General features: G+C 53.6%; 1 protein-coding gene across 3 annotated transcripts; it reads left to right on the top strand.

Annotated features, from left to right (window-relative positions):
* Window positions 1-1,706: 1,706 nt before the first annotated feature.
* Window positions 1,707-23,103, top strand: CA14 (carbonic anhydrase 14). Of its 3 annotated transcripts, none has more exons than XM_073323204.1 (11): window positions 1,707-1,911; window positions 7,268-7,288; window positions 10,517-10,696; window positions 11,661-11,803; window positions 13,121-13,216; window positions 16,526-16,592; window positions 18,595-18,752; window positions 19,148-19,274; window positions 19,924-19,944; window positions 20,463-20,547; window positions 22,986-23,103. In XM_073323204.1, exons 1-11 carry the CDS (start codon window positions 1,854-1,856, stop codon window positions 23,047-23,049), a joined length of 1,020 nt encoding a protein of 339 aa, XP_073179305.1. In that variant the 5' UTR covers window positions 1,707-1,853; the 3' UTR covers window positions 23,050-23,103. The 3 variants fall into 3 exon arrangements, with proteins under 3 accessions (XP_073179305.1, XP_073179304.1, XP_073179306.1); XM_073323203.1 differs by having other exon boundaries at window positions 21,236-23,103; XM_073323205.1 differs by lacking the exon at window positions 13,121-13,216 and having other exon boundaries at window positions 21,236-23,103.
* Window positions 23,104-23,155: the final 52 nt, after the last annotated feature.

Here is a 23,155-nt window from a genome sequence, read left to right as displayed (position 1 = left end):
CTATCACAGCACCCTACCCTTCCAGATGATATTGAGCCCCACAGGAGTGTGCAGCTTCCCACACAGACACTCCAAACTGCTCAGGCTGAGCACAGCATCTGAAGTGCCTCGATTAAAACAACTAGAATTTTGTCCTAGTCTAACTTTGGTCATTCCACCTGCCCACTTGAAACTCCCCTCAGGCAGCTTCCTATAGATAATCTTTGCCTCCTGAGCTGTTGCATCCTGTTGCTGTGTATAGTTAAACTATAACACTCCACCCCAGAGGCGGCTGCATCTCCATGATGGCTAAACAATCTGTCTGTTTGGTGCTTTATATGGCCATGCATTGAGTGGACTCACCGCTGGTGTGCCCTCTTGTGGCTGGGCATCGCATGGCAGGCTCTCCTCACCTAGCACCCCAACACCACCAGCCAGACCAGGCCGGTGGCGTTCTGCCTCTTCTTGTGACTCTGCCCTCCAGCCCGGTCTCTCTAAAGTCTCACCCCTTGCAGGGTACAAACAGTGTCCCACACAACTCCAGTTATCAACCCTGCACCTTCTGCCCCGCCTTGGCTCCTCTGAAGTCCCACCCTTCTCTCAGAGCAGTGGGTTCCCCACGTAAAACGCCAAACAAAACAAACCAACCTCCGTCCATCCAGGCTTGAGCACTGGGTCCTGCTGGGTTCTCCCCGGCTCTCTGCCCCAGTCACAGGATAACAGCTCTGGAGCCTGGGCCCTTTCCCAGGGCCTGTCTTCTCTCATCCAGCTACCCTATTGTCCCTTTCCCAGAGTGAGGGAACCCTAATGCTCCCGGAGTCCTGGCTCCTTCCTCTGTAGCTTTCACTCCCTTCCATCCTGAAGAAGGCCCAGCTGCCTGCGATAACAAATCCAGCCTTACCACACACCCTCCCGGGACAGCCAGGTGGGCTAACTGAGCTTGAAGACTCTTGTTAACCCTTTGTTTACATAGGTGGGGCTTATGCCCCATCACTGTAAGAGCTGAGCACATCACTGTCTTTATAAAGCCATTAGCCACTTGGGAGGCAGGGCAGGGCTGCTATCCCCATTGCACAGATGGGGAAACTGAGGCACAACACGTCTCTGTGACTTGCTCCAGGTCATCCAGGGAGAATGCAGCAGACCAAGGCTTTGGACCTGGGTTTTCCAAGTCCCTAAACTAGCATCCTAATCACTGCCCTAGCTTTACTTTCTAGAGAGGAGCACATTTTTGTCTCTATGTGACCACTGATACTAGTACATTGGGTGCTGTAGAATGGACAACTGGGCCTGTTGGCTGTGTTGGCTACAGGATGCCCTGTAAAGATCCTTGCTATCTGGGATCTTTTACACGGGAGCCACGTGTATCCCAACCCTGCCTGTGCCCTTCCTGCCTTGATAAATCTGCTGCTGAATTCTTGGGGTGTGTTGTTTTGTTTTGTTTTTAATCCAGCTGAAAGAAAATGAATTTGCAAAGTGATTTGGCTGGCCTGGGCTCTGAGCCTGGCCAGATTCCTCGTGTGAAGTCCCACAACACAAACATTGTTGGGACAAAGTATTTAAGGAGCTAAGAACATCATCCAGGGCTGGACTGGAGCTGCATCCGGGAGCCACCTTAAAAATTGCTCGCCCCTGTCGCGCTGCCTGAATGGCAATCGTGAGTGGCATGAGGTCTGTGTTCTGAAGTCAAGTGGAAAGTGGAGAATATCCCATTGGTCACCAGACTTCAGAGCTGCCGGGGCAGCAGTCTGTGCCTTTCCCCTCCAGCTGAGGAACAGGAGGGTGGGATACTCTCTGGGGCATATTTATCCCCCCAAAAATCAACTTTTTTCCTTCCCTGCCAAATCACCTGCCACAACTCTGTGCTTTAGAAGATGCTTCTCACTTTAATCCTCCTGCAGGGTTTTTCCCACGCCCTGGCTGCAAATCATGGTAAGTTGCATTGCTTATAAAGACATGGATTTCGGGCTCAACTCAGCCTTCCCACAGTTCTGGGTGCTACTGGCTGGCTCTGGGTGCTACTGCGGACGGTGTGTGTGTCGGGGTGGGGGGGGAGGGTTGGCTGGATTTTTTTTTTTGGAACCCCCAAAGAGTGCAGCACTCTGTTCCTTTCTTGTGTCCACAATGGAGCTACTGTTCCAACTCCCATGGGCCACTCAGCCGTTTCTTTTGTCTGCTTTAGAAACCAATTCCCTACACAAATGGCACACCAAATGCTTTGTGATGCTTTCCAGCTGGTCTCAGCCTTGAGCAAACTCTGCTTACGAGTACCCCGCAGAATTTCTGCACAGAGCCTGGATTACTAGTTATTCCCTCCAGGCCTGATCCTGCATCGTCAACATCAGGGGGTGGCAAGATCGAGCCCTCAGGTGCCTGCTCCAAAGACATTACACTGGGATCAGGGGTGCTGGAGCAATTTTTATAGTGGGGGTTCTGAGAGCCATTGAACCCAACTGTAAACTCTGGATATAATGGAAACCCCTGCAAGCCAGGGGGTGCAACAACACCCCTAGTTCCAGCACCTGTGCTGGGATCTGACTGAGTTGTGTGCTAAATTGAAGTGAGTATACTTCAGAGCAGAGGTTAAAGCCTAGAAGGTGTTGAGAGAAAGTGTTCAACAAGCAGGCTAATCGTTGGCATGCCAAAGCTCTCTTTAAAGGCAGAATGTGAGGCCTCCCCCTTAATCCTAATGCATTTCACAGGGGCATTTCTTCCGAGGTTATTTACTGTGGATTTCTTCACTTACTGTCGACCGCTCTGAATCTCCTTCAATATTTGTGCCTGACTCCCACTGATTTACATCAATCTCCACTGATTGTGCTTTAAAAATATAATCCAGACTCGGTGAGCTGTAAAATGCCACCAAAAATGTAAATATCGGCAACGTGTTTATTTATACACCCCAGGGCCTTTTAGGGAATTGCAGTCCCTTATTCCAGAAGACATAACCCCATCACGATAAGAGCTGAGCATCCTGGACTCAGCACTTTCCAGGATTGGGGCCGGGGGTCGATACCAGGTCCTAAATGTCATGGGGGATGCTGCGTGGGCTTGGGTGACTGAAGTTCTGCATGATCAATAGGATATTCATTGTAATTAATATGCATCCCAGGCTGTGACCCTTTTTGGTATCAGTGAGATTGAGTGTGTACTGTATGTGTAATTCACCTGGATTTATGGGCTTTTGGGGGCTGCTCTTTGACGCTTGAAATGGTGGAGTTGTGTGAATCCAAAATCGCTGTGATATGGTCATTTCCTGGGCTCCGCAATTCACCTTTCAATCTGCAATGTGGATTATTCATTTATTTAGCAAAGCGGGACGTAAAGAACAGTCACATCGGACCCTGTGCAGCTGTCCTGACTCAGGGAAAGCTCAGTGGGCTGCATAAAGATTTTAAGATATTATTTTAAAAAATAAGGCCGTTGGGGGTATCAATGCTGAAATCTCTTTGTATCTCAATGGATTTGGATCTTGAGGATTTTTTGCTGCTGGGTGGAGCTAACCCTGTGGTTATATCATGGAGAGTAGACGTGATATGTCGGGTAGATGAATTCTATTCTTTAATTAACAGTGATCAGTAGCTAAAACGGTGCCAGGACAGATGCAGCAAGTGGGTAGAATAGTAGACTTTATGAAAACAGGTAATAAGGACAGCTGGACAGAAAATGTTTGGGATTTTTCCATGGAAAATTTTGACTTCTCGTTGAAAAATTTCACCTGAAAATTGGCCCAAAAGGGGTGGGGGGTGGGGAGAAAAAAAAAACCAATGGGTTTTGGCCAAATATTTTCAGTTTTACAAAGAAAAATAAAATAATGTCAAGGGCAAGCAGACACAATCTGCAATCATTTTCATTTTCTCAAACTCCAATTTTCAGCCAGACCTTTAAATAAACCTGATTTTAGCATGAAAAGTAACTCGCCAAGTCCCAGAGGACGGGACTGTTCCCAGAGACTGTGTCCTGTGACTCTCTGTTTTTCATTTGCACAGTTCCCACTGGAATCTTTTCATCAAGAGCTTGATCCAAAACTTGTGGCAAGCCAATGGAAAGATTTCCATTGATTTCCATGGGCTTTGGATCAGGCCGCAAATCAGTCTCGTTAGCCCAAGCCTGGGATCAGACTAGGAATCCCTTTCCCTCATGACTTGACTTTTCAGTCTCAAACAAGTGTTGGGAGCGTTGGGTTTGTGCAATGAAACGCTCCTGAGAGGTCTGTAGCAAAACAGTAATAAGGCAAATAAATGTCACATATCCAGCCACATAGGGCCTGATCCTGCTCTCACTAACATTACAGGCAAAACCCCTAACAGAGCAGAGATGTATCATTTGTTTCATTTGACTGCTTTAAAACTTAGGCCAGATTCTGCTCTAAATTACCCCCGTTTAAATCTGGAGTTGCTCCACCATCTTCAATAGCATTACTCTGGATTTACACCCATGTAAACAGGAGCAGAATTTAACCCATCATGAACAAAAGGAGACGCAACAAGCAAAAGTAATAGCCTTGCGAAGCATTCCCACCTCTAGTCCCAGAGCCAGGCTCTGCAAACAAGCTGTTCTAATATCTGAGCACTTCTTGAGACACATATGAACGTCAACACTGTACCGTCACGTCTGGACCTGAACGGGCTGCAACACGCTAAGTTCTGCAAACAAATGTCCTCTCATCAGCTCACAAGCTAGTACCAGGCCAGCCGGCGGCCCTCTGATTTGAACCAAATGCTCCCTTACCCCTCAAGCGAGCCCACTGAAATCAGCCAGGCTGCTTGGGGAGTAAGGCAGTAGGCAACGTTTGGCAAGGTGGGAGAAGGAGAGGTGATTGTACTGCTTTACGCCGCATTGGTGAGACCGATGCTGGAACGCTACGTCCAGTTCTGGGGTCCGCATTTTAGAAAGGATGTTGAGACACTGGAGCAGGGGCAGAGAAGAGCCAAACAAACTAAAATTCGAGGGCTGGAAAGAAATGGCTGACAGCGAGAGACTTCAGCAGCTCAATCTGTTGAGTGTACCAGAAAGAAAAGCAAGAGGTGACTTGATTATGGTGTATAAGTACTTTCACGGGGAGAAAACCTTAATGTAGCAGAGAAACGCAGCCCAAGAACCTATGGCTGGAAGCTGAAGTCAGACCAATTCAAATTCAAAGCAGGGAAGACTTATTTTTTACCAGAGAGGGGGATTAACCAGTAGGACAAACCGCCCGGGGAAGTGGTGGATTCTCCAGGTCTTGAGGTATTCATAGCACAACTGGGGGCCTCTCTGAAAGACGCTTGAGTCAAACACAAGCTATTGGGCTCAATACAGGGGAACTGGGAGGAGTTCTCGGGCCTGGCTTACACAGGAGGTCAGACCAGGTGATCTAACGTGCCCTTCTGCCTTCACAGTCTCTGACTCTGATCCTTATAATTTACGTGGGTACTGCTGGGTGAGGCCTCTGTCTGGGAGGTGAAGATTCACCCCAATGAGAAGACACGCGTGTGGTTTGACTGGGCGGCAAACGGGCCCAGCCATCCCTAGTTAGCATTAAGAGAGGATTAGGAATTGTATCGGCCCCATAAAGTCCACTCTTCTGTTTCCAACAGCGGCCAGTACAAGCAGCTTCCTGGAAAGGTACAGAGCCCCCAAAGGGGTCAATTACACACTACCAGGCACTGGGGGAAGTTTCTTCCGAGTCCTGGGAAGAGAGCATAGGCTACAGACGCTGAGCCTGGTTCTCCACTGCCCTGTCCCTCGTGCTGGCCTTTGCACCAGTGCAAAGTCCTGAATTAGAATTAGCAGCTGGGTGCTGCTGGCACAGACAGCCCCAAGGTGCAGGGCAGGCAGAGAATGGGTCCCTTTGAATCTTTGGCCCTGGGACGGAAAAGCACAAAGGAGCCCATGGTTCTCTCTGTTCCCAAATGTCTCTTTAAAATGTGTTTGCCAAGCTGGGGGGTTAATTTTAGCTCGGGTCAGGGAGGCCTCGGTGGAGCTCAAGTCTCTGCCACGGGGACCAGCTGTTTTAACAGAGAGCCACTAATCTCGCCCAGCCCCTGGCTCAGCCTTGTCTTCAGTTTCTCCTTTTCTGCCCATGTCCTTTTCATTTGGGCACAAGAGTTTTAGGGGTAGTGGTAGAAAGGGCAACAAAAATGATTAGGGGACTGGAACACATGAATTATGAGGAGAGGTTGAGGGAACTGGGATTGTTTAGTCTGCAGAAAAGAAGAATGAGGGGGGATTTGATAGCTGCTTTCAACTACCTGAGAGGTAGTTCCAGAGAGGATGGTTCTAGACTATTCTCAGTGGTGGAAGAGGACAGGACAAGGAGTAATGGTCTCAAGTTGCAGTGGGGGAGGTTCAGGTTGGATATTAGGAAAAACTTTTTCACTAGGAGGGTGGTAAAACACTGGAATGCGTTGCCTAGGGAGGTGGTGGAATCTCCTTCCTTAGAAGTTTTTAAGGTCAGGCTTGACAAAGCCCTGGCTGGGATGATTTAGTCGGGGATCGGTCCTGCTTTGAGCAGGGGGTTGGACTAGATGACCTCCTGAGGTCCCTTCCAACCCTGATATTCTATGATTCTATGATTCTATGAAAGCAGCTCAGAGATAGGACTGAAGGCAAGTGCAAGCCCCAGGTGAGTGCATCTTACGAGAGCCTGCTCTGTGACCACGCCCCAAAGGACAGGACTCAATTATAGCCCTGGCTAGGAAAGGTTGGGGTTTTTTGCTCATGCTTTTAGCTCCAGAGGTGCCCCGTTCAATCCCCAGCGAGTTGGCCAAAAAGAGCAGCTGTCACAGCAGCAGGGCTGACCATGCTAGCCAGGATTTGACTGTTTGCTCTTCCTGCACCGGGAGCAGGGTGACCTCTTCCCTGCCTGCTGTTAGAGAAGCAGTTAAGCAAGGCTGGGAACTTCAAAGAGAAAAGGAGAACAAAACCTGGGCAACAATAGGGTCTGGTCCATCGCCCCATTGAAAGCCACTCTCTTTTGACTTCAGTGGACGTTGGCGTAACACGTTTGCTCCCAAAGCTCTTTGGGGGAATCATTTCCCCACATGGAAAGACAGCCATTTCTGGGGTGGAACTTGGCAGCTCTTTAACAGCCGCAAGAAATCTCTTTCAGAAGAGGGAGTGAAGGAGGATACCGCCTCTGATTGAGACTGCAAGAGTGGCAGGATGTAAGGGCAAGGGGTTGGATTTGTCCTGGACCCTGGGGGAAATACTCGGAGGTCTTTAAGGCTTACAGGTGGGAGGGGATATTGAGGCAAACTAAGTGTTAGTTATGCTGACTAAGTGCTTTTGTTTGCTTGCTTTGCAGGTTCCCACTGGACATATAAAGGTAAGGTTGGAAGAGGATTTTATTCTGGGCTTTCTCCCATTCAGTTCCTCTTCTCCCAGGTCCCGGTTCCCTTCTGCTAGCTCAGCAGGGCAGGATGCAATGCCTTCCTGCCAACACCGTGCCCACGCTGGCTAGCAGGTGGCAATGGACAGTGATCGAAGTTGCCCCTCCTCCTATTGGGGGTTGAGTTCACTATTTGTGCAGCATCTGGCACAGAGCTGTGGGTCTCCCCACAGACGCTGCCTGCTCGTGAGATGCCCAGACCAAGGAGGCATGGCCATTTAGGGGGCGCTGCAGAGCGGCTCTTGGCCTGTCCCTGGTCCTTTCCAGCCAAGGAGCTTCAAGTGCTTTGCAAAGCCTCAGTGATTAAACCCAGCACCCCATGCAGGGGGGACACATTACTCCCCTTTCACAGGGGGAAAGGGTATGACTTTGTGGTAGACCCAGGAGTAGAACCCAGAGCTCCCTGCTCCCATCCTCCTTCTCTAATCACTATACACCACTCTCTTCCAGAGCTCAGACTAGAACTCAGGAGTCCTGGCTCACTGTCTTGTGCTCTAACCAATAGACCCCACTCCCCTTCCACAGCTGAGAAAAGAACTCAGGAGTCCTGGCTCCTAGACTGTGCTCTAACCAAGAGGCCTCATCATTTCGCAGACCCAGGAACAGAACTCAGCAGACTGATTCCTACTGGCCTCTGTGGGTGTTACTCGTATCCTGCGGAGGGAGAACTGACCTCCTGGGTTCTGTGCCCAGTTCTGAGAGGACAACGTAGTCTAGTGGTTAGAGCAGGTGGCTGGGAGTTAGGATTCCTTGGTTTTCTTCTCACCTATGGGCAGGAGAGGGTTGGGGCAGGGAGGCCTGGGGCTTCAGGACTCCGGGGTTCTGTTCCCAGCTCTGGGAGGACAATGTTGTCTAGTGGTTAGAGACGGTGCACAGTGACTCAGAACTCCTGGGCTCTATCCCAGGCTTTAGAAAGGCGCATGGCCTGGTAGTTACAGCAGGGGAGTGATTCATTTCCTCCACAGCAGAGCAGGTCTCCAGGCGGCCTGACTGCCAGTCCCCTGCTCTAACCACTAGACCACATTGTCCAAACCCCAGTCCTTACCCAGTGCTTTAGCCCTTGCCCCCTGGCTTTGCGGGAGTGTTGGGCCTCCTGGATTCTCCCCCAGCTAGTTCCCATGCTAGAATGGCCCCATTGTGTTCCCGGGGCCCTTATGTAACAATGCTAGACCCACCATCCAGATTGCCAGCTAACCGCCTGCAAGCCTAGCAAATCCAATTAGCACAGAGCCAGCACCAACTAAAAGCGCAGCCCAGCGCCAGCCAAGCATGGCTGATCCCATTGCACAGGGTCAGACGTAATCCTCACCTAAGCTCGGCCCCTGAAAGCACAGCATTGTGCCAGGACCTGGAAAGGGCAGCAGCAGGAACTCGTTTGAACCCGCGCTCGGGGGCCTGCCTGTTACCGGGGTGGCGGGTGGGCAGGGAGTGGACTTCGGCTGAGCAGGCAAGCCCATTTGCCCCAGCAGACCCAAGCCACATATGAGACGCCTGTGTGTTTTTTACGTGGCAGGCATGGATGTCGGGCGCCCTAGGCCCAGAGGCTTCTGGGAGCAACTAGCAGCAGCCAGACAGGGCACCAGGAAGGCCTGTATTTTGTGGGTATATCTGATTTGGAGGTTCTTTGTTTTCTGGGTAACTTCAGGTCCAGGGTCAGTGGAAGAACAATTGCGCAGTGGCAGGAAAAGCAAACAGCTTTATCTGTGCTTCCCCGGTTGGAAAATGTTTCCAGCAAACCAATTACCATAGCATAGATTGCATTCAGATGCAAATAACTGCGGGGCTCTGGCCTCCCTTCCCAAGCTGGGTCCCTCATACAAAAGCCTCCTCATTCGGACAGCGCTGGAGAAAACCTGATTTGCCTTGTAGTGGTCTTGGCGAGGCAGAGTCGCCTTTAAAAGCGGCATAATTAGGCTGGTTCCAGTCCTGCCAGATAGGGACACTCACAGGAAAAGTGAAACAGGCAGAGCCTAGAAAGTGACGTGCGTTATTATAACCACCTATTCACAGTTATTCTGATTTTCGGCATTTTCCTGAACAGAAAGAGAACCTCTAACCAGGGCTCTCGCGTCCAGCTCCTCAAAGGTCTTTAGGCACCTAATTCCCCTTGTAGATAGCTGAGTCCAGGTGACTTTGCCACGCAGACCAGAATCTGTAAGTGCTCAGCATCCTTAAGGAGCCCAGATTTTCCTAAGCCACCAGGGTGCTTATCAGCTGTTGAGGTCTTTGAAAACCCAGCTGTGCATGTCACGGGGGAAGCTGAAAGCTCCTGGAGATCCGTCTCCAATGGAGGGTGCTGAGCGGTTCTGAAATTCTGATCCTGAGCTCCTAGGAAAATCTGGCCCATCCGGAAAAATGCAGCCATACACAGCAGATTATTGTGACTGATGCAGCCACTAGAAATGGTCTTGGTGCCAAAGCAAAGAGCTTCACGTCTAAATCCAAACTGCCTATAGAAACCCTGGCTAGAGCTTTTCTCCACTGAGGGTTTTATCTGTTTCCTGTCTGAGTGCCTGCCAAGCATTTATAGATTGATCCTCATTGCCCCCCCACCCCTTCGGAAAGCATCATTCTCCCCAGTTTATGCTCTGTAGCAGCCAGGACTGAATCCACGTTGCCTGCGTCCCAGCGTCTAGCCGCAAGGCCAGCCTCTCTCCTGACTTAGGAATGGTCCTTGCACGAGCGAAGTGAGGCATAGCTGTAAAAAGCTTGGCGCTACGCAGGGGAGATTGCGCGATCCAGTGGTTACGGCAGGAAAATGGGAGCCAGGACTCCTGGCTTCAATTCCCAGCTTGGGGGGTGGGGGCGGAGGGAACTGGTGATTAGAGTAGGGGACTGGGAGTCACGACTGCTGGGGTGTACAACTTACTGCTGCTGCGTGACCCAAGGGGCAAGTCACGTCCCCTCGTTCTTCCCCCAGGGAACAGGGATTGTCCCTTCCAGCTGCAGCTCCTGGAGGGCTTTGAGATCCCCAGCAGGGAAGTGCTGCTGAAACACTGAGTGTTGTCACGGCCACAGCTGCGTATGGCACGTCGTACCGAGGGTGGGGGGGCGTAAAATTGCTCTGCTGGGGCCAGAACTGGCCCACGAACAAATCCAGCTGGAAGAGACACCTGCCCGCCCCCTCCCCAAGGGGCTTGACCCCCCTGCACTCTCTGTTTTCAGGCCCCCACGGCCAGGTGCACTGGTCAGATGACCACCTGGACTGCGGGGGGCAGGCGCAGTCCCCCATTGATATCCAGACCAAGTCCGTGAGGCACAACCCGGCCCTGCCACCTATTGAGCCCCAGGGATACCGGAGCCCTGGGGACGGGGCCTTCACCCTCCTCAACAACGGGCACACAGGTGAGGCTGCAGTCGGGGTGGGGCGGGCGTTACCCCAGGAACGGAGGGGCATCCCTAGGTGGGCTGGGACCCTCCTATTTCTCCCTAGGAGCCTCGAGAGCACTGTCCGTGCCTTCTCTGGGCCCTTCCACACAATCTCACCCCTCTGAGCAACAGGCTCCTCCTCTGTACCCCCGGGCCTGCCCCGCACCCTCCCCTCGCTGGCCTTTTCCACCCCCCTCCCCACTGCTGGCATGAGAGCCCCCTCCTCTGCCGCTCCCCTGCTGCAGGAGCCTCTCCGTATCCCCCTCTCGGCAGCTACTCATCCAGTTAAACCTCACTAGGAAATGCAGGCAACACCTGGTTCTGGAGAACAGCTTGAAAACCTGACCCGAGTGCTCCCAGGGACCAGAAGGCAGGAAAAGACCCTGCCCCTGATTCTTCGGGTCACATCCCCTGCTGTTGTGGGGCCGGCTTCGAGATTCTGAGGCAAGGACTTGCCCTGTTTGAACGCTGGGGGTTGGTGATGCGGGATGCCGGGGGGGGGCTTCTCCTTACCAAGGATATCATAGAATATCAGGGTTGGAAGGGACCTCAGGAGGTCATCTAGTCCAACCCCCTGCTCAAAGCAGGACCAATCCCCAATTTTTGGCCCAGATCCCTAAATGGCCCCCTTGAGGATTGAACTCACAGCCTTGGGTTTAGCAGGCCAATGCTCAAACCACTGAGCTATCCCTCCCCCCCCCTGCACCTTCTGGCTCCTTGCCCAGATCCCAAAGGTCTGCACGGGTGATAGGGACGCCTTTCCCTGCACCACACCCTCTAGCGTTCCCAGTGGGAGGGAGACGGCCCAACACGGCCTCCTCTCTGCTCCCCACCCGGCTGGAGCCTCCCAGTGGGCATAGGCAGCAAGGCCCCTGGGATGCACGGGGGTTGGGAGACTCCGTGCCGTGCACTAACACCCCCTCGGCGTCTGTCCCCGCAGTGGAGGTGTCCCTGCCCCCGTCCATGTTCCTCCGGGGGCTTCCGCAGACCTATGCGGCCGTCCAGCTGCACTTCCACTGGGGCAGCCGGGGGCAGGCCGGCGGGTCGGAGCATCAGGTGAATGGGGAGACTTTCCCTGCCGAGGTGAGTGTGCTCCTGCCCCAGGGTTGGGGGGGCAGAGGGCAGTTATCTCACTGCCCTGGGAACCGCCAGCACCTTATCCTCTCCCGTCTTAGGCAGACCAGCCGGGCAATTGGGGCCAAAGCTACCCTGGGTGCAGCTCCACTGAAATCTATGGGGTTTCCAGGGTGCATCCTCCCCCCCTCTCCCCAGGCCACGAGACCTCCCCTAAAGCCAAAGGGTTTTAATTGGGGAGGGAGGAGGAACCAGTTACTCCCTCCATGCTGGCACCATCTGGTGGATAATCCCCACCCCACCGGGCCTCCAGCTGGAGCTGCGGCATGTGAGACCATACTTGGAAATGCCGCGCTGGGGCTGGGGGATTAGAGGGGCCGGTAGGGGTGGGGGGATTAGGAGGAGAAGAAAGGTCCTGTTCTGCCCCCTGGGAGCCACCGGCGCTCAGCACTAAACTGCGTAACGCTTGTGGGAGAGAGTCTGACGCAACATGAGTCTGAACCCAGCCTCCGGCCTCCGATACAATTAGCCCTGGTGGGGCTGGTACAGTGCATTTGCCCCTTTTCCCCCTACGCTCCTCTCCCTGGGAGGGTTTGCATCTCAGGTGCAGTCCATGCTTATGTGGGGACCAGGCCAGCAGGAGTCTCAGCAGTCAATGCAGCCGCCCGGGCGGGGTGGGGGGGGGGTCAGTCCTGGGCTGGGGCCCCAAGGTCACCGATTCAGATCCAGCCCCATCACCGAGAACAGTGCTGCTAGGGCCCCAATCCTGCAGCTGATCCTCACCCAAATGGGTTCTGAGTCCCAGGAAGAGAAAGGGTGAGCAATGCCTTTCGGGCTCAGGGGCTGGTTGATCGATGATGGATCCTGCTGCGGAAGGTGTGGATGCTTGGCCCCTCTCGGGATCAGGCCCGTTGGGGCTGGCAGGTTTGCAGAGAGCTGTGTGGGCCGGAGAGAAGTGGGATTGGGAGTGAAAGGGCGGCTGTGGGAAAAGGGAAGGGGGAGGCTGCCCAGCAGGCTAGGCCTGAAAGGGTGGGCTGTGAAACCAAGTAGCTATTCCCTGCTGGCCCTGACTTGCCAAAGGGCAGCCTTCCCGTGGGCCGAACATTGAGGAGCCCTGGTTGTATTCCCAGATCTGCCACTGACACCCCTCCCCTGCCCCGTCCCCCAGGACGACCTTAGGCAAGTCACTTCCCTTCCCTGCGCCTCTGTCCCCCGCCCTCCCCACATGAGCGGATGGTGCGTGGGTACGTTCACTAATGGCTGTGAGAGGGAAGGGGGGTCCAGAGAGACTGCGCCTTTAAGAGATTGCCCGCGCTCTCCCCGCAGCTACACATTGTGCATTACAACTCAGAGAGCTACGCCAACGTCAGCGAGGCCAAGCAGCGGGTGGATGGCCTGGCCGTGCTGGGCATCCTCATCGAGGTGAGCTCCCTGCCGCTGGGGTTAACCCAGGCTCCCTGCCCTTGACCCGCCGAGGCGGGGCAGCCCTGATGAATCCTACAATGCAGCCAGCCTTGGGGGCGGGGGAGCCTCTGAGCAGACCCCTCTGCTTGCCAGGAATTGCAGTTCCCTGCTGGGTCAAGAGAAAGTGCTAAGTGGAACAAAGGAATCACCAGGCTGATTCAGACCCAAGGTCCAGCTAGCCCAGTATCCTGGCTCCCACGGCGGCCAGCACCTGCTGCTTCAGAGGAAGGTGTAAGAAATCCCCTAGTGGCCACTTATGGGATAACCCACCCCCATAAAGGTCTCATCCTCTCTCTAATCGTTAGCCACTGGCTCAAGCCCTGAAGCCTGAGGTTCTCTCTCCCTTCTGAACTTGCATTAGCTATTCTAACTCTGGGTATTCTTGTTCTCCAGATAAACGTCCAATTCCTTTCTGAATCCTGCCCTCAATGCCTTCATGTGGCAATGAGTTCCACAGGCTAATCACCTGTTGTGTGAGAGTATTTCATTGGCTCAGTTTTGGGACCGATGGTGATACCTGACGAAGGTTCAGCCTTGGCCTCATGCTGGCTCTCTGCATGCGGGTGAATTTCACCCCAGGAGAAAGCCCAGCGACCCACTTCCCAGCACGCCCCAAGGAAGCGCAGGGACTGGGAGCTCAGATATCATCAAGAGGGCCGTACAAGTACCTGGATGGATGGCCAGACAGCTAGGAGATGCGCTGATCCCCTCTACGGCATCCATAAGTCTATTGGAACCCCAAGATTTCCAAGGCCAAAGCCCCCTGATTCAGGGGGAAAGACCTTACCTTGAGAACTGCCAGCCCATCCCTAGCATATCCTTGATCCATGTCTTCTCATAGACTCATAGACTTTAAGGTCAGAAGGGACCACTATGATCTTCTAGTCTGACCTCCTGCACAACACAGGCCACAGAATCTCACCCACCCACTCCTGTAACAAACCCCTGACCTATGTCTGAGCTACTGAGTCCTCAACTCATGGTTTAAAGACTTCAAGGTGCAGAGAATCCTCCAGCAAGTGACCCCTGCCCCACGCTGCAGAGGAAGGCGAAAAACCCCCAGGGCCTCTGCCAATCTGCTCTGGAGGAAAATTCCTTCCCGACCCCAAATATGGTGATCAGCTAAACCCTGTGCATGTAGGCAAGACTCAGCAGCCAGACACCCAGGAAAGAATTCTCTGTAGTAACTCAGATCCCACCCTATCTAGTGTCCCATCACAGGCCATTGGGCATATTTACCGCTAATAGTCAAAGATCAATTAATTGCCAAAATTAGGCTATCCCATCATACCATCTCCTCCATAAACTTATCAAGCTTAGTCTTAGCCAGATATGTCTTTTGCCTCCACTGCTCCCCTTGGGATGCTGTTCCAGAACTTCACTTCTCTTCATGGTTAGAAACCTTCATCTAATTTCAAGTCTAAACTTCCTGATGGTCAGTTTATCTCCATTTGTTCTTGTGTCCACATTGGTACTGAGCTTAAATCATTCCTCTCCCTCTCTGGTATTTATCCCTCTGATATATTTATAGAGAGCAGTCACATCTCCCCTCAACCTTCTTTTGGTTAGGCTAAACAAGCGAAACTCCTTGAGTCTCCTTTCGTAAGACAGGTTTTCCATTCCCTGGGTCATCCTAGTAGCCCTTCTCTGTACCTGTTCCAATTTGAATTCATCCTTCTTAAACATGGGAGACCAGAACTGCACACAATATTCCAGATGAGGTCTCACCTGTGACTTGTATAATGGTACTAACACCTCCTTATCTCTACTGGAAATACCTCGCCTGATGCATCCCAAGACCACATGAGCTTTTTTCACAGCCTGCTGCTTCCTTTCTCACTTTATCCCTACATGTTCTGACCTCAATAAGGTAGCTTTCCTTGCTGATCCCTCTCATCTTTCACTCCTTGTAGGCTTTCTGCTTTTTCTTAATCACCTCTCTAAGATGCTTGCTCATCCAGCTTGGTCTACGACTCCTGCCTATGAGTCTTCCCCCCTTTCTTGGGATGCAGGCTTCTGATAGTTTCTGCAACCTTGACTTGAAGTAATTCCAGGCCTCCTCCGCCTTTAGATCCACAAGTTCTTCAGTCCAATCCACTTCCCTAACTAATTTCCTTAATTTTTTAAAGTTAGCCCTTTTGAAATCAAAAACCCTAGTCACAGATCTATTTTTGTTTATCCTTCCATTTAGTTTGAACTGAATTAGCTCATGATTGCTCGAACCAAGGTTGTCCCCTTCAACCATTTCTTCTATGAGGTCCTCACTACTCACCAAAACCAAATCTAAAATGTCATCCCCTCTTGTCGGTTCAGCAACTCCTTGGTGAAGGAATCCATCAGCTATCACATCCAGGAAAATCTGAGCCCTATTATTATTACTAGCACTCGTCCTCCAGTCTGTATCTCGGAAGTTAAAGTCGCCGATGATCACACAGTTCCCATTAGTATTTACTTCATTAAAAACATTACAGAGGGCTCTATCCACATCCACATCGGATCCCGGCGGCCTATAGCTCACCCCAAGCACTATCCCAGGGGAGGCTCCAGTAGCTTTCTTCCCCAATATGATTTTTGCCCAAACAGACTCTGTCTTATCCATTCCATCACTTCTTATTTCTTTACTGTCTACCTGATCATTGATATACAGTGCTAGTCCACCACCTTTGCCTTTATTTCTGTCTTTCCAAAACAGCACATACCCTTCAATACCCATACTCCAGTCACGACTACTATTCCACCACGTTTCTGTTATCCCAGCCAGGGACCCTTCCTGCTCCATCTCTGATGGGCCAGTTGTTGCCTGAATGAGGGTAAAGCTTGGGCAGGGGACAGCTGAGCTTTCTCAGGGGCCGGTCCCCTGGAGACTATGGACCATCACCGACTTCCCCAGCCCCTGCTCCAAGTGCAAGGTGCGCTCCTCCAACTTGACGTAATGTAGGCACCCAGCAGCCAGCGTTGGTCATTTAAAAAAGCAGCCTTACCAAAACAAACCATTCCACCGCACATACACTTCTTCCCCTGGACCGAGCGTGTGAGAGAAAGAACCCCATGGGACAGATGTGAGTCTTGCAGCTCAGTGCAGGACTGGAAGGTGCTCGGTGACTGCCGTGACGAGGGGGTTCTAAGACCCCAAATAGAACAGAACGGGGCAGGCCCTCACTCAACCAGCCATATAACTGGGCCATCCAGCCTTGGCGTCTAGTGTGAGCTTCCCTCCAAGGGCTCAGCATTAACCTGAAGCCTCTTGTTCTCCATATTCTCCTTTAGGTCGGCAACGTGGCCAACCCTGCCTATGACAACATCCTCGATCGGCTGAAGAACATCCAGCATCCAGGTGAGGCCATCTGTTCCCATGCGGGGTGTGGGGCCTGACTGTGGTAAGTGGAGAGGAATTGTTTGGAGCAGGGGGGTGATGTCAGGGTAGATGTCAGGACACATTTCCTAGCAGTGAGAGTCATTAGATCCTGGCACAGACTCCTAGATTTTATGACCAGAAGAGCCCATTAGGCAATCCAGGTTGATTTCCTGTATCACACAGGCCAGAGAATCTCCCCCGTTATCCCTGATATTGGGCTAAACACACTTCTGGTCTGCTCCAAAGGGGCATTTAGGCTTGAGCTGCAGACATCAAGAGATGGAGAATTCCCGCTTCCCTGGGCAATTTGTTCCAACGCACTAATAAAGACTTGTGCCTTATTTCGGCTTTGAATTTGTCCGGTGTCGGTTTCCAGCCAAGGAAGCCTTTTTCTGCTAGATTAAAGAGACCTCTGGTGCCCGGTATTTTCTCCCCACGAAGATACCTGTAAGTCATAATAATTCACCTCTCCAGCTTGTTTTTGACAAGTGGATAGCCTCCCCTGGGACAGGGCATGAGATCCGTGGCTAGGTTCAGATGAGAGCTGGGTGCCCAACTCCTCTAGGTGCCTTTGATAATGCCAGCCCAAGTCTTTCAGCTAGACCGGACAGAGCCCCAGAGCCTAGACTGTGTCAAAGGGTAACTAACTTCCAGCATGCCCCCTCGCAGGTGGGCAGGGCATAGCAGAGTCATTTCCTCTGGTGTCCCCGGCTGACAGCACCCCAGCCCTGCAGTGGCCACCATCTCCTGACTCGGCCCTCTGGCCAGGTCATACATGGTCCCAGCCTTTCCAGGGTGAACTGAGTCCCATACAGATAGTCCAGCTGCTGTGTGTTGGGTCTTCAGACTTAACAGTCCTTTGCCTACACAGTCCTTTGTGTCCCCTTCCTGCCAGGGCCTCCATGCCTCCTCCCTTGGAAACCCACACCCTCCCTCTCCACCCGGTTCCAGCCCAGGGACCCTGTAATAAACAGCTATGGTGCGCCTGCTCAGACTCTTGGCTTCTTCCCTGGCCTACATCCTAGCCCAGCCTGCCTCTTGGCCTTTCCGCCAGCCCCTCTCTGGGCACGCCCCTCCGCAGACCCCAAAAGGACAATGCAGCAGTCACGGGAAACGAAGCGCACTGGCAGTCCCATGCCAGGCCTACCTGCCCATGGTGCAAGTAGCTCCAGGTCTTCTTTCAAGGGGCTAAAGCAAGAGGCGCTGCTCCAGTCCGCCATTCCTGGGCTGGGCTTTTCCTCTTCCACCCCCCTCCCTCCAGGCTTGACACCTCGCCCAGGTGTAACAGGTGAGGCTGACTGAGCTCACAGCCACTCATTAACCCTTTCCCAGCCAGCATGGAGGTCTGTATATCCCCGTCGCCATCGGGAACAATCCAGCAAGCCTACGCAGAATGTTCTCCGCACTGAAACGTGGCTGCTGCTTTAACCAGCCGCCCGGCTCTAAGGGTAATACCCTGAGCCTAGGAGTGGGTCTAGACCCAGCGCTGGGCTACTGCTGTCGAGAAGGAGCTGCGGCTGAAAGCAGCACCTGCAATTGGGTGGGATTTAACGCCCCTTCTTATTTGCTCTTCACACTGGGTGGGCTTCTGATCACGGGAGGCAGGGCGAGCAGCGGGATCAGCATCAAAAACCACACGATGTTCTAGGCACCCACTCAGGCAGCAGACCTAACCCTTTGGGACGTCGGTGTCCAGGAGAAGAGACCCCACCCTCCCTGTGCCTCGTGTGGCCATTGGCACCTGTGCCAAGTGCAGGCAGGGGGTGGGAAGGGCAGAGAATGAAACTTCAAATTTTGGCCTCCCCCAACCGGCTGAAACGTGCGTGAGAGCAACTGCAAACAGGTGCCAATCACCCAGGGCCCATTTGTGTCCAGACCCAAGGGGCTCCCTGCCTCACCTCGGCTCCTCTGCAAAAGGTCGGACTGGCTTGGCAGAAGCAAATTTGTGTCCCTAATACTGTCCCCTCCGGCCCCCCTGCAGGGCAGAAAATCTCCATCCCGCCCTTCGACATTCATGAGCTGCTTCCCGGGCAGCTGGGCCACTATTTCCGCTATAACGGCTCCTTGACCACGCCGCCCTGTTCCCAGAATGTGCTCTGGACCATCTTCCGCCAGCGGGCGCGGATTTCTGCCTCCCAGGTACTCGCTGTTGTTTGGGCAGGATGCCCAGGAGGCTAAGCATTCAGATTGCCCCAGTGCCATGAGTCACATACAACTGGGGAGGGGGGGAGGCGGCAGGGGGCAGGAGGGACACTCCAGGGTCTAGGGCTAAAGGGGTTGGGATTTTCTCTTCATTGAGCTGTGGAGAGTGTGAAAGGTGGTCCCAGGGCTCTTCATCTCCTCGCCATGCTGTGTATAAGGGGCAATCCAGGACTTGGGGGGACATCTCACCATGCTATGTGGGGGAATACCCCAGGCCTTGGGGTCATCTCCTTCCCATGCGTGTGGGGAGCCAACCCAGGACTTGGGGGTCTCTTCCTCATGCTGTGTATGTGTGGGGGCAGGCATCTGCTCACCGCTCCATTCTCTTCCAGCTGGAGAGGCTGCAGCGGGGGCTATACTCCACCGAAGTTGCAAACTCTTTGCCTGTGCCTCTGGTGGACAATTACCGAGCCCCTCAGCTGCTGAACCAGAGGGTGGTATTCTCCTCCTTCCCCGTGGGTGAGTGCATCAGGCCCCGACTGCACGGGTGGGGTGGCTGCAGGGCCTGGTGAGGGGAGAACGAGGCCCCCCTTAGATTCCAGCTGGTCTGGGGGATCTGACTCCTGTTTCTCTCCACAGGATGTCACCCTCTCATTAACACTTCGGCTGCCACCCACCCCCACAGACCCCAGCCCAATTGCAGCAATCAGTTTATGGAGCGATGCCCCAAGCTATATCCAGGTAGAATCCAGCCCCAAACACCCGGGGCTCTAACCCCACAACCCAATAGCTGGTGGTAGCATCAGGGCTTCTATCTTCCTGGCTGGAGTCGTTCAACTAGACTATGCCACACTGGAGAACACGCTAATGAACTGGCCGTGTGGCACTGCTGCCCTCTGCTGGAGGGAATTAGAACTGCTCACCTGTGTGTCATGAGCCCTGTACTGCACACAGTGAATGGGGACTCTCCCATATAGTGGGGCTAGGCTTTTGGATCATGAGGGTCTGAGTTCTAGCCCCATTGTCACCATGCTCCGGCAGCAAAACAACAACTGGAAGGTGCCAGGAGGCCACCTGTTTGGCACAATCTATCACAGGGCCTGAGCCTGGCCTGGGCCCACATGGGGCGTTAGAGATCATCAACATTTACCTGTCTCTTCTCTTGCAGGTCCCTCAGCCTACTCTGCAGGTATGGCCCTCTCTGTTATGCCTAGTGTGGCTGGGAGGGGCCCATGGGGTCATGTTCATGGCAGACGCACAGAGACTTTGAATAACATGCAAGAACCCCAAAACAGGGAGAGAGAAAACAGGCTGCTCCTTAGGCACGATGCCCCCCTCGCCCCGCCCCGCCCACACTTTAAGCTGGCTCTGTCCAGACTGACTCTGATTGCTACTGCCAGCAGGAGCAGGAATGCCCCCCTCCCCATACACACCCCCATGCTCCTCTTTCTTAAAGGGATAGCATGCAATTCCAACAGTCCTCAGCAGAGCACATCTGGCACTCATCTGCAACGGGGAACAGTGACTCTCAGGTTGGCAAAAGCCTGGGGACCTAGGAAAGAGCAGCGAGGAGCCACTGGAGTATGCTGTCACCAGGAATGACTGGGCCCACCCTCCCGGGTCACCCCATCCCACAATCGCACTCTCACCTTAGAGCTCCCCCTCCTCGAGTTCAGCCCTGACCCTCCATTTTCCTTCCTTGGGCAGGTGAAATCGTTGCCATCGTCTTTGGGACCCTCTTCGGCTGCCTCAGCATCTTTCTCACCATCCACTTTGTGGTGAAGAGAATACGGTGAGTGGAGCGGGGGTGGACGCCAGGGGCCTGAGCCCAGTTATAGCCCTGTACCTGACTGTGCTGTCTCAGCCCCCCTGCCCCACATGGTGTGGTGGGGGTCAGGCTGTGTGGAGAGGAGGGGGCTGGAGCTGCCAAAGGGCAGAGACCCTTAAAACACCTGTAGCTTCCAGATCCCAGCCAGGCTCCAGCAGCCTCTGTCAGCAGAGCAGGGCAGTGCCGGGCAAAGACCCCAGGCCAGAGCCCCAGCTGGTGTAAATGGGTGTCACTCCATCGAAGCCAACAGGGACAGATCCCCAGCTGGTGCAAATCAGCTGTAGCTCCCCTGGAGCCAATGAAATGATGCTGATTTACACCAGTGGGATGTATGGCACCCCACGTTCCCAGGCTGTGCAGACAGCCCACAACCCAGATTCCCTGAATTAAGGTCGTTCCCCCGGCCCAGCTCCCCCGTTGTTAACCAGAGCTGATCGCAGCGAGGGCGCGGCCTAGGTGACCAGCTGCAAGAACAGGGTAGCTGCGGGAGGAGCAGGTACACGGTCCCCGGGAAATTGGGGTCACTATGGGGGGAGTAGGTGCACAGCCCCTGTAGGATTTGGGGTTGCTGTAGGGGTGGAACGGGCACACAGCCCCTGTAGGATTTGGGGGTTACCTTACCATTTCTGCTGGTGTCTCCATCCTGAGCCAGGATGAAGAGGATCCGGGAGCAAAAGGACGTCGTGTTCAAATCCTCTTCCAGACGTGCAGTGTCAGGCAACAGCCACCGCCCCTGAATCCCGTGCCTTGCCCCTACTCCCCTGCCTCAGCCCCCGTGGGGCAGTGACTCGGACACCTCAGGGGCCGGCGAGCCTGGAGACGGGCCAGGCAGACTAGCTGTAGGAGTAACGCCCATGCAGCCCCAGTAGGTTCCCCTTTGGGGGTTACCTCCCCCCAGCCTGGGGAGGGCACACGGAGCCACCTCCCCCCAGGCCCTGGGGCCAATCCCGCCTGAGGCTGGGAGTGACTCACAGCTGTTCCCATCAGCTAGCTGCTGGGTGGCATCTGTGAGACAAGTCAGTGGGTCTCAGCCCAGTCCCCAGTCAAACACATGCCCCCGTCACAGAAACCCACCAGCAGGGCCGGTACTAACTGGACCCCTTGCCAGTAGCCCAGGGGTCTTGCATACTAACCCTCCCCGTAGTGTACCTCTGCGTCAAGGCCAAGGCCCATGAGCAGGGCAGTGGGGGCCAGGGGAGGGGAAGTTTGCTGTGCTGCTTGCCTGGGCTGTTCCTGCTCTGAGGTTAAACTGGGTGTCAACTGTACACCTCTTGCCTGCAGTGAAACCCCCAGCGTAGTTTGGCAAATCAGCAGAAGAGTGTGAGGACATGGTGCATGACACGCTGCCACTCTCCCTGAGGCTGCCGTGTTGCCATGCAGAGCGGGTGTGGTGCATGGCACAAGGACACTGGCTTCCCTGACACTGCAGCTCACGGATCTAAGCTCCCCAGGCCGAGGGGACCCTCCCCTCTGGTCGCTGTCTTCCACGAAGGCCTGGTTGCCTTTCCGCAGTGTTGAGGCAGGCTAGACAGCTCCATGCTGCAAGAGCGAATCCAGCAGCCCTGGCCCTGAGCCACTCCCATCCACGTCCCTGCCTTCGGGCTGTCAATGCACAGGGGAGAGGTAGCATCTCTGGGGCTTTGCAGGCTGCTAGGGAACGCAGCAGTTCGGGGAAGGCAGGGTTGTTCTCCAGATGCTGGTCTGGACACAATGGTTCTAACTGGAAATAAAATGCCTTCTCAGGCCTACCACTGAAGAGCCCCAATTCGCTTTGCTCTGCTGGGATTCAGGGCCAGCTCCTCAGTGAGACGAGCATAGCTCCGCTGCGCCCAGTTCTCCACCGCTGCACACCGCAGTGTGAACTCAGGCCCCGATCCTCAAATTGAGGGTCCTAAATTCTACTGAGTTCAAAGGCCGTTAGGAGCCTAACTCCCTTTAAGGACCTCGGCCAGGAAAACAAGGTCACACAGGGCCAGTGGGAGAACCAGGAATTAAACCCAGGTCTCCTAGGCTATCTCCCTAACCCCTGGACCATCCTTCCTGGAGGCAGCTGTCCCTAAACAGCCATTTGGAAGGTGCCCGCATTCCTAGGAGTTGGATGCAAGCATCTCTGAGCATCAGGGCTTGTCTACCCATGAAAGTTAATCTGGAACGAGGGTGGGTGTGAATTGAAAGCAGATTAACTATTCCCGGTTAACTCCGTGTGGGGATGCCTTTAAACCAGAATAAGAGTGCCTTATTCTGAATTGGCTTAATCCAAAATGGATTCTGTTCTGGAATTACTCCCCCCATAGACAAGCCCTGGCAGAGACCTGAACTGGAATATTTTGCCAGATTTTATTTTATCCTTTTACAAAGAAATTTGGCAGCAATGTTTGCAGCCCCTGTTGTTCTTCATGCAGGCCCAGAATTAACCTGTTTCCCCTCCGGCAGGGAAGAGATTCATCAAAGGCAAATGGATCCTGAACAAAATGCTCCGGTATGAAAACCCTTGTTAAAAAATAAAAGCAAGTGACCGTGTTCCTTGAAATTCCAGCACCATCTTCTCTGAGAAAAGGATCTGGAACAGTGT

The sequence above is a fragment of the Lepidochelys kempii genome, chromosome 24 (genome assembly GCF_965140285.1).
Source record: "Lepidochelys kempii isolate rLepKem1 chromosome 24, rLepKem1.hap1, whole genome shotgun sequence".
Classification (NCBI taxonomy): Eukaryota; Metazoa; Chordata; order Testudines; family Cheloniidae; genus Lepidochelys; species Lepidochelys kempii.
The sequence above is the reverse complement of the archived record's forward strand: the minus strand, read 5'-3'. Positions and strand labels throughout refer to the sequence as shown.